General features: G+C 27.7%; 4 protein-coding genes across 4 annotated transcripts; 1 reads left to right on the forward strand and 3 right to left on the reverse strand.

Annotated features, from left to right (window-relative positions):
• Positions 1 to 3067: 3067 nt before the first annotated feature.
• Positions 3068 to 3382, reverse strand: TM35_000891010 (NADH-ubiquinone oxidoreductase chain 1; the record flags this gene model as incomplete). The annotated part of the gene is made up of 1 exon (XM_029031470.1): positions 3068 to 3382. One exon carries the CDS (start codon positions 3380 to 3382, stop codon positions 3068 to 3070), a length of 315 nt encoding a protein of 104 aa, XP_028877234.1.
• A 2760-nt stretch (positions 3383 to 6142) lies between these two features.
• TM35_000891020 (cytochrome oxidase subunit 1 (kinetoplast)) lies at positions 6143 to 6514 on the reverse strand (the record flags this gene model as incomplete). The annotated part of the gene is made up of 1 exon (XM_029031471.1): positions 6143 to 6514. The coding sequence occupies one exon, from the start codon at positions 6512 to 6514 to the stop codon at positions 6143 to 6145; it is 372 nt and encodes a 123-aa protein (XP_028877235.1).
• Positions 6515 to 6781: 267 nt separating this feature from the next.
• On the reverse strand, positions 6782 to 7147 carry TM35_000891030 (cytochrome c oxidase subunit 1; the record flags this gene model as incomplete). Its single annotated transcript, XM_029031472.1, has 1 exon — positions 6782 to 7147. The coding sequence occupies one exon, from the start codon at positions 7145 to 7147 to the stop codon at positions 6782 to 6784; it is 366 nt and encodes a 121-aa protein (XP_028877236.1).
• Positions 7148 to 8998: 1851 nt separating this feature from the next.
• TM35_000891040 (NADH dehydrogenase subunit 5 (mitochondrion)) lies at positions 8999 to 9325 on the forward strand (the record flags this gene model as incomplete). The annotated part of the gene is made up of 1 exon (XM_029031473.1): positions 8999 to 9325. One exon carries the CDS (start codon positions 8999 to 9001, stop codon positions 9323 to 9325), a length of 327 nt encoding a protein of 108 aa, XP_028877237.1.
• Between the last annotated feature and the right edge of the window lie 2253 nt (positions 9326 to 11578).

The raw sequence follows: 11578 nt of genomic DNA on the forward strand, positions 1-11578 counted from the left end.
GGATTGGGAGGCGAGAGAGGGTTTGAGAGGGGAGGGGATTTTTGATTTTAGCGAGTAAGAATTTTTCTGTTTTGTTCAAAGAAACAAAAATGAGTGTTTTATACGCATAAATAAAAAGCGAAGATGAAAAGAAAGGGTCTTTTAATGTCAGGTTGTTTGTACAGGATATATGGTGTAGGTTTTAGTTTGGGATTTTTTATAGCATTACAAATAATATGTGGAGTCTGTTTAGCATGGTTATTTTTTAGTTGCTTTATATGTGCAAATTGATATTTCGTACTATTTTTATGAGATTTTGATTTGGGATTTGTTATACGTAGTGTACATATATGTTTTACATCCTTATTATATTTTTTACTATATGTTCATATATTTAAATGTATAGTATTGGTAATTTTATTTGATACACATTTGTTGGTATGGTTCGTAGGTTTTCTCCTTTTCGTATTCATTATAGTCATTGCATTTATAGGGTATGTTTTACCGTGTACTATGATGTCATATTGAGGTTTAACAGTATTTAGTAATATACTAGCTACGGTACCAGTTTTGGGTCAGTGGTTGTGTTATTGAATTTGGGGAAGTGAGTTTATAAACGACTTCACACTATTAAAATTACATGTTTTACATGTTCTACTACCATTTGTATTAATACTGGTTTTATTTTTACATTTATTTTGTTTGCATTATTTTATGAGTTCTGATGGTTTTTGTGATAGGTTTGCATTTTATTGTGAAAGACTGTGCTTTTGTATGTGGTTTTATCTACGTGATATGTTTTTGGCATTTTTCATATTATTTTGTATGATGTATGTAATATTTATTAATTGATATTTTGTTTTCCACGAAGAATCATGGGTAATAGTGGATACTCTGAAAACATCTGATAAGATACTACCTGAATGATTTTTTTTGTTTTTATTCGGTTTTTTAAAGGCAGTACCAGACAAGTTTATGGGATTGTTCTTAATGGTTGTGTTATTATTCGCATTATTTTTATTCATACTGAATTGTATATTATGATTTGTATACTGTAGAAGTTCACTCCTATGATTAACATATTCCTTAATATTATTTTATAGTCTATGAATGAGTGGTTTTTTAGCCCTATATGTGATTTTAGCTTATCCAATATGAATGGAATTGCAATTCTGAGTATTGTTACTTTTTTTATTGGTAGTTTGTAGACTAGATTAAATCCACAAAATAAAGAATAACTGATAAAAAATTATATAATAAAAGAGGAGTTTTTTGGACGAATTTTAGAGAAGGGGATCCAGGAGAGGAAATTTGGAGGAGAAGGAGAAAGGGGGGAAGGGGAGGTTAATTGAAGAATGAATTTGAACTTATTTTTATTAATGTTTATTGATTTGAGGGATAGCGAGGGGGAGAAGGATTTTTTTGGGGGAAGATGGAGATTTTCGGGGAGAGGCAGGCCTTTTGGACGACAACGGTTTGAAAACGTCCCATTTAGGTTAGGATTTAAGAGAGAAGGAGGAGGGGAATTGGGATTTAAGAAGCCTTTTTGCCAAGCTTTTAGAAGAAAGAACAAGAAAGGTTTTAGAGGGAGGTTAGGAAGGGGAAGATTTTTAGTTTGATTTTTGTGTTTTGAAGATACATACAATAAAACCAAACAAAATCTATAGAATTAAATCAAATAAATTAATAATATCAAAAAATAAAATGTAAATAGCACAGCAAACAAAAAAAACAGGGTATCAATATTAAGTATAGCCAGCCTAACTACCCAAAATCCAATATATTGATAAGAGAAAACAAAAATATTAACTAATAATCTAAAGTAAAAACTATAAATAATCACCATCCAAACCACGAAAAAAATGTTATACAAATACCCAAATAAGTAAGTTGTATAAGTAAACAAAACACTTTAAGAAAAAAACCAAACACAATGGGAATAGCATCAATACATAAAAATAAACAAGCTAACAAAACACTACTAAGTATAAAATTGTTAAAAAAGAAAAAAACAAAATTTATAAGAAAATAATTTTCATTATATTTAAAGTCAAAAATGTTATAAACGATAAAAAAGTAATACAATACCAATAAGGAGTACAAGACTCACACTATAAACCAAATGAAAATTAAGGTATAAATAAAAAATATAATTTTTAGTAGAAATAAAAACCAAAAATAAAAAGCAAAAATTATTCACACTCAACACAAACAAAAGACTAACTACGGCAAAGCTATTAAGACCTACCATTACACAAATACAGGATTGAATTAAAAGGAGTTTAACAAAAATGATATAAAAATACACAAAACACAACAAAATAATGATCAAAATAAAGCAGACAGAATAGTACATAAAAAGTAAGCATATAAATAAAAATAAATATTCCAAGACGTATATACAATTGTTCCATAAACATAACCAAAAAAGCTATGTACAGTTTAAACAAAATAAGTAATATATAAAATAAACATAAAACACCCATCCACTCTCTTCATCAAACACTAAAAAACAGAAATCACACAAAAAAAAACAATAATGTAAAACCATGAAATATAATAACACAAAAAGTAATATAAAATTAATTAAATTGAGCATATAATAATATCACAAAATAAGTATTTTATAACCTGCTGGATATTAATAGTAAAAATAGCAACAATGTGAATACTTCAAACAAAACAGACAACAAAATGATATGTACTACAAATAAAAATATAAATATAACGATATACTGGATAACTACCACCAAAAACAGAAACCCGGCATCGAATATCAAAAAACAAAACAACAACGAAAAGCAAAAAACAAATAACAAAATAAATATGAAGCAAATATAGGAATCTAGCATGGTAACCACACAAATGTTAATACAAAGCAACCACAACAAATTAAAACCTAAATAACTAAGGGATGTATAATCGCATAAGATAACAAAACTATAAAAAAGCAAAAAAATGGACACATGTAACACATATAAAAACAAAGGATTTTTGGAATGTTTGGGGACAGGAGGTTTATTTGGGAAGGGGGGAGAAATTGGGGATGGGAAGCGGATTTAGAACGTTTTAGAAGAAGTTTTCGTTATTAAATAACCAAACACAGTATCTTAGACACAGCAAAAAACAGAAACACAAGAAAACTCACAAAAAACAAAAATAAAATTATGAATGTCTGTGCCGTAGTAATTTTAACACGAAAACTAATAACACGTGGAATTAAGAACCCAATAGCGAGTATAATTATAGACTTTAAACATACAAACAACCCACCAAAGCACAAACCCGTAAATAAAATAGTGGATACCAACAAGTGTGTAATTTCTAAAACGGAATAAATTACAAAAAATGCACCAGATAATTCTGTTACAAGTCCCGCAACAAGTTCACTTTCACACTCCATATAATCAAAAGGCAATCTCAACCCATCGAGTAATAACCCAACCCAAAACAGCCCAACAAAAAGTACCCCCAAAATAAAACCATTATAAACAAAAAGTTGGCCCACACACATATCTTTTATGCCAAAAAAACTGAAATAATCCATTAGATAAAAACAATAAAATAAAATTAAAAGGGAACTTTCAGATAAAATAGAAAAAAAGAGTGTACGCATCGAAGTCAAGTAAACAAAACAACTGGAAAAAAGAAAACAACCCACAAGGAATACACTAAAAACATTCATGAACAAGTGAAACCCCACCAAAAAAAGAACGGTAAATCCTTTGTCAAAAAGCACAAGAAAACCCATAGGTAAAAAAAACCAAGGAAAAAACATACAAAATAAGGTAACAAACATAGCAATAAGTAAATAAAAAATGTCAACACTGACCACAAATAAAACAAATTTTAAAAACAGTTTAATACCATCAGTAATAGGAGATAATAAACCAAACAAAAATAAGGCAGGTCCTATCCTCAGCTGTACTATCGCCAGAACACGTCTTTCACATAAACCAACAAACCCAGATAAGACTAACAACACTAAAATAAAAACCAAAAGAATAACACAAATATCAAGATTAAGTAACAAATGAGTTTTATATTATCATTTTGAATGATTTTTTTGATGGATTCTATAATAGTTTTATTGTCTTTTGTATGTTTTTTGTGTATATGGGTTTGTACTTTGTTATTAACATCAATAATATTTGTATCCAAAGTTAATAACGTATATTGTACTTGAGATTTTATAGCCTCAAAATTTATAGATGCGTATTGATTCGCAATAGGTTCAATGTTTACAGTATGTCTATTGCTAAGATTATGTCTATTACTGTATTTTGGATGTCTGAATTTCGTAAGTTTTGACCTATGTAAAGTAGTAGGATTTCAATGATATTGGGTGTATTTTTTATTCGGTGAAACAACGATATTTAGTAATTTGATATTAGAAAGTGACTATTTAATAGGAGATTTGCGATTGTTACAATGTAATCATGTGTTAACTTTATTAAGTTTAGTGATATACAAACTATGAGTATCCGCAGTAGATGTAATACATTCATTTACATTATCGAGTTTAGGAATAAAAGTAGAGAACCAGGTAGGTGTAACGAAATAATATTATTTTCAGCAAATAACGCAACAATATATGGACAGTGTAGTGAATTATGTGGTGTGTTACATGGATTTATGCCTATAGTAATATGTTTTATATAAGTGGTATGTAATCTACAAAAGGGGATTTTAAGAAGTTTTGATTGAGTCGAGTTTTCGATTTGTTATGTGTTAGGACGTATGACTTCGTCTTGTGATGATTTGATTTGGACTTTATACTGATTTTGTATTCGATTTTGTTGTATGTATAACATATATATTTATATTTGTATTGGTTTTTTTTTTGAGAATATTTTTTAGTTTCGTATTTGTATTATTATTTGTAACTTTCTTCGGAACATTTTCATTATCAATGTTATGCACAAAATACTATATATTCTATATATACATTTTGTACAACTTTATTTGTTTCTTCTTCACATTCGGAATAAATTTTTTAATATATTACATAGAGTTTTTCACATTTTTAATATTCTACATATTCTTTGATTTCATAAGTTTCTCATGTTTCACATACAATTTTTTTGGTATATATTTTATGTTTAATATTATATTTTGTACATATTTATTTTGTCTATTTTATTTTGTGATATATTTCCTATTTTGTTTTATTTTTTTGTAATACGATGCCTTTTTATAGTAATACTAGATTATTTATTTTTTAATTTCGACATATTTATATCATTTCTTTTGTGTGATATAATTTATCTGGATTTTGTTTGTTTCTTATTGTTATATGCCAGTTTTATATCAAACTTTATGTATGGTTTTTTTGTTTTGTACTTATACTAGGATATATATTTTTAATGTTGTACCTAGTAATCAGTTTATTTTTTGGATTTATTTTTTTGGTATACGGTATGCTTACACCTCTAATTAACTTCACTTACTGATTATATGTGACTTGTAGTAGAAGTTGTTACATATTAATGCCATCTCTATTAATATTATTTAAATTTATGTATTTTGACGTATTTTTTGTATTTATATTCATATTTATATTATTTATAATATATTTTTTTGGATTTTTCTTAAAAGATTTTATATTTTTACCACTTTTTTCTGATATATTTACCCCATTATTCAACTATGATATAGCAACATATTCAGTGTTCAACTACCATATCCAACAATTTTTAGTAACACAGTTATCATCAATTTATATATAAAAAAACAAAAACAAAGAACGTCAGAAATAAATAAAAAAAACAAAGCAAAAACATAAAATAAGCATCAAATAATCTAACACAATATGTGCAAAGTCTACAACGAGTAAATAAAGTGCCATAACACAGGGAAGTCATGTAAAAAAATAAAAGAAACAAAATAAATTATACACAAATAAATTAACAAAAAACAAACAATAGTCCCAAAAAAAGAACACATTAAATAAACAACAACAAAAAAATACTATAACAGCAAGAATAACCATACCGTATAACATAAAGGAACTCCAAAACAAAAAACTAATTGGATAATCAGAAATCCTTCTAGGAAAAGCAAACATACCAAGACTATGTAAAGGAAAAAACAACATGTTTGAACCGCACCACAAACAACAAATAAAAAAGAATAACCAAAATACGTAAAGTTCAATAGGAAGTCACTTCATCAAAAAATGAACAAAACCACCAAAGAAACCAACAACTGCACCCAATGATAAAACATAATGAAAATGTGCAACAACAAAGTAAGTATCGTGAAGCATAATATCAAGACCAACATTAGACAAGAAGAGGCCAGTTAAACCACCAAATAAAAACATAAAGATAAACATATAAACAAAATAAATCTCAAAAGTAATGCACAAATCAGTATACAAAAAACTATAAATCCAATTAAATAATTTAATACATGTGGGTAAACCTATCAAAACTGTAACACTTCCAAAGTAAGCCCTGGAGTCTACATCCATCCCAACTACAAACATGTGATGCGCCCACACAAAGAAACCTAAAATAGAAATAAGTATCATAGAATAAATCATGGCAACAGAACTAAAAACACATCTAAAACCAACAACTTCGATTATAGTAGAAATTAATCCAAAAACGGGTAAAATAATTATATAAACTTCAGGATGACCAAAAAACCAAAAAAAATGCTGAAATAAAACCAAATCACCACCACCAACAACATCATAAAATGATGTATTAAAATTTCTATCACATAAGAGAAGAGTAACACCTCCAGCTAGTACAGGTAAAGTAACAATCAAAAGCAAAGATGTGAGCAATGAACCTCAAATAAAAAGAGTCCATATGAGAAAACTAAAATATTTCCTTCTACAACAAAAAATTGTACCTACAACATTAATGGAATTTAATATACTGGAAATACCCAAAAAATGAACGGAAAAAATAACAAAATCACACGCCAAACTTGAGTGAAAATCAATACAAATAAGTGTAGGATACAAGGTCCAACCAACACCCATCCCTTCTTCAGTCAAAAACCCACTAACTAGACACCCAAAACCACCCATAAACATCCAAAAGCTCATATTATTCAATCGAGGAAAAACCATATCAGGAAATCCAACCATAACAGGTGCAAAATAATTAGTAAGACCTCCCATTATAACAGGCATAATAAAGGCGAAAATCATAATCAAACCGTGTGATGTAATTAGAACATTATAAAACTGATAATCACCAAATAAAACACCACAACCAATCAATGAAAGTTCCAACCTAATAAAAAGTGAATATACATACCCCACAAATCCACACAAAATAGCAACTAACAGATAACAAAGCCCAATCATTTTATGAGAAACACTCAAACAAACCAAACACAATAAAAACATATTAATTAAACACTAATTAACTCCAATCTACCAAACTCAAAACCATTTCTCCGCTTTCAAAACATTAACCAAAATCCCCCCCTTCTCCCCCAAAAAACCCCACCAAAACACCCCCTTTCTCCAAAACCAAACTCAACCCCCTCCCCCCAACCCCCCTTCAAACCAAATCCTCAAATACCCAACAACAAACACCAAAATCCCACTAAGGTTCTCCCCTCCTTCTCGAATTCAAACCCGTGAAATTCAAATTCTCCCCAACGTCCCCACGCTCTGCAACCCCAATTTAACCCCCTATCCCACAACCCCTAAAACAAACCAAATTAAGAGTAATATCAGAAAATGGCGAGGATTTTTGAGTTTGGGTTTTACTTTGTTTGGGAGAAAGAGCCCACTTTTTGAACCCAGTTCCGGAACCGACGGTTAAAGCTTTCTTGGATTTAAAAGGGGGGCGGGGGGGGCAGTTCAAAAAGATTTTGTTGTGGGGGAGAACCCTTTGTTTTTTGGGAAGAATACGTCGTTAGTTTTAAGTAAACTAGTTGTGTGTATAAAAAAGATGTTTTTATTTTTTTTTTTTGCATTTTTCTTTTTATTCGGATACATAACTGGCGCATTAATGTTTGGTAGGCACGTACTGAGTTTTGAACAACAACAACAATAACAATACTTTTATGTATGAGTTCTCTGTTTGTATTTTTCTTAATAAGTGTATGTCTATACAACTACCAATATTACGATTTTTACATAATATTACTGTTAGACTTTTGTACGATATGTCTCACATTCTCATGCAACCCTTTCCATATGTTTATACTTCTCTTAATAAATATAATATTTTGTTTCATACTATTTTATGCGTTTTATTACATGTATTTTGACATGTTACTGGGAATATTTTTTACATATTTTGAACCTTCACATTGTGTATGAATTTTTTCATATTATCCCACGACTTCTTAACCGCCTATTGTGGTTGGGAATTGTTAGGATTATTTTCATTCTTCCTAATCTCATACTTCTGATACCGTTTTTTTGTGTTGAAGTTTGGATTTAAGGCATTTTTTATAAGTAAAATAGGAGATGTAATATTAATATGAATTTTCTCAATAATATTCACAATAAATGGTTACTGTTTAATAACATTTCAATACATAAATTTTTTGTGTGTAGATTATTATTACATAAGCTCCACAATGTGATTACTAATAGTCTGTGCATTCACAAAAAGTACTCAATTCGGACTACACATATGATTACCAGACACAATGGAAGGTCCAATACCCGTATCAGCACTAATACATGCAGCAACATTAGTCGTATGTGGGATAATTTTAGTTACATATGTATACTGATATTTTAATTTTTGATTCAGCTATTTTTATAATTTAATCCAATGGGCATCGCTAATATTATTATTACTAAGTTTATGTGTTTTTTATAACTTCGACGCAAAAAGATATGTGACATTCAGTACAATCCGTCAAATAAGCTTTTCCATGTTTTGTTGTTTATGTTTGGATGTCTATGTAGGATGTTTAATTTTTTGCCACCACATGCTATATAAGGCAACATTAATTATAGTGTTGGGTGTATAAATACATTTCTTCTTTGAACTACAAGACGTCCGATGTTATTTTTTATATTTTTCTGTGGATGTGTATTAGCAAGATTATTATTAATATTCGCTATTTTAAATTCATGTTCTCTATGGTCTTTGTGTGGTTTTTACTGCAAAGATTTGTTATTATGTACATTAATGCCACATCTTTTTATAATGTAATAGAATTCATATTTATATGCATTATATTTATATTATTCACAGTAATATATAATTATTTCTTGTTATTTTTTCTCTTCTTTGTATTTAAATGTTTTTGTCTGGTAGACTGTTTATTTTTGTTATTCAACTTCGAATGTTGCCTTATATATTGTACACTAAGTTTATACTTGTGCTTTGTATGCATATTTTTTTCATACTAGATTTTCTATATGTCTTCTTATTTTCTAGTTACTGTATATTTTGGGCATTTTTCCTTTACTTCGTAGATTTTTTTGATATAGCCACATGTGCTTTGTGTTTAATACTGTCAGTATCATTTGTATACTATGGATGTGCATTTTTTATATTTTTAATGTAGACTGCATAATGCTATTTTGAAGATTATTTACATTAGTGACGACAATATTAATGTTAGCCATCTTTAGTTGCTGATATTTTGTATGTTTTTCATTAACAGTATCTCTTTTTGTATGAAATTTTGTTATATATTACCGCTATAACTTTAAATATTGTCTTTTCTTTTGTATTTTGTGAAGTTTATATATGTAAAGTTGTATGTACAAAAATAATTCTCTACCACATATACAACAAACACTAACATAATTTAATTTACCGAAATATATAAGTATAAAAGAAAACGAAAACATAAATAAGAGAAAAGCTATAAGCCAAAAAAGATAAAAATTAAATAAATCCTAGAACTCACCATTTCTAACAAGAAACACATAAAAAACCAAAAATAATGCAAAAAAGCTTTACAAATAACAAATATTAAAGTCAAGAAAACAAAAACAAAAAAACAAAAAACAAACAAAAACAAACAAAAAATATCAACAAAAAGGCCGAGTTCCCCCAAAAACCAAAAATAAACAAAATGTCTGGGATATCCCGACAACCAAAAAATCCACTGAAATACTGATATTCTATTCCATCAAAATCAAAAAAAACCACCTAATAAGACCTTAAAATCACCAAAAAAAACACAAAATACATCGAACTACACTAAACCAATACAATACCCCAAAATCAAAAATAAAAATAGACATTTTTCAAAAAAAACCAAAAACAATCAAAAAACCTCCAAACAAACACACACGAAAGCAAAACCTCAGCAAAAAAACCAAAAAAGTTAAAAAATAAAGCAAAAAATCCAAAAACCCCCACAATCCATCAAATAAAACCACAAAATCATCAAAAAAAACAAAAAAGCTAAAAAATAAATTTAAAAAATCAGAAAAACCCCAAAAAATCCCCAAAAAATGTCGTGAAATTGTTAAATAAATAATTCCTATCTATTTTGTTTTTCCTCCCACTTTTATTTTATTTTCCCTTTGCCCCCTCTTTACTTCCCCTTTTTTCTATTAAAAAACAAAAACCCAAAAAAACCAAAAAACATACAAGAAAAAGCAAAAAGAATCAAAAAAATCAAGATACCCCCGAGAAAAAGCAAAAAATCCCAAAAAATCCCAAAAAAAATCCAAAAACCAAAAAAATAAACTAAAAAAAAACCACAAAATTAAAAAAATAAATTTAAAAACCACAAAAAAATCAAAAAATTCAAAAAATAAAAACCAAAAAAAAACTGTCAAAAATTTACTTGTAGTATGCTTGTAATCAAAAACCAAAAAAGAAGGGATCAAGAGAAAATTTTCAAAAAAAACAAAAAAGCTAAAAAATAAATCTAAAAACCAAAGAAACCAAAAAAAATCCAAGAAAAACCCAAAAAAATACAAAAACCAAAAAATCAAAAAACAAAAACCCAAAAAATTGTCAAAAAATTTACTTGTAGTGTGCTTGTAATCAAAAACCAAAAAAAGAAGGGGATCAAAAGAAAATTTTCAAAAAAAAACAAAAAAGCTAAAAAATAAATCTAAAAATCAGAGAAACAAAAAAAAAAAAACTCAAAAAAAATCAAAAAAAGTGTAAAATTTACTTTTAAAATGCTTGTAAATAAAAAATCAAAAAATCAAAAAAAAACCAAAAACCAAAAATCCCAAAAATTGTCAAAAAATTTACTTGTAGTACGCTTGTAAACAAAAACCAAAAAAAGAAGGGGATCAAAAGAAAATTTTCAAAAAAAACAAAAAAGCTAAAAAATAAAATCTAAAAATCAGAGAGAAACAAAAAAACAAAAAACTCAAAAAAAATTAAAAAAAGTGTAAAATTTACTTTTAAAATGCTTGTAAATAAATAATAAAAATCAAAAAACCACAAAAAACAAAAATAAAAAACCAAAAAAATCCAAAAAAAAAGCCAAAAAATGTAAAATTTACTTTTAATATGCTTGTAAATAAAAAATCAAAAAAATCAAAAAAAAACCAAAAACAAAAACCAAAAAATCCAAAAAACCCAAAAACCAAAAATCCAAAAAATTGTCAAAAAATTTACTTGTAGTACGCTTGTAAACAAAAACCAAAAGAAGAAGGGGATCAAAAGAAAATTTTCAAAAAAAA

Source organism: Trypanosoma theileri, assembly GCF_002087225.1.
Source record: "Trypanosoma theileri isolate Edinburgh chromosome Unknown TM35_Tth_89_V1, whole genome shotgun sequence".
NCBI lineage: Eukaryota > Euglenozoa > Kinetoplastea > Trypanosomatida > Trypanosomatidae > Trypanosoma > Trypanosoma theileri.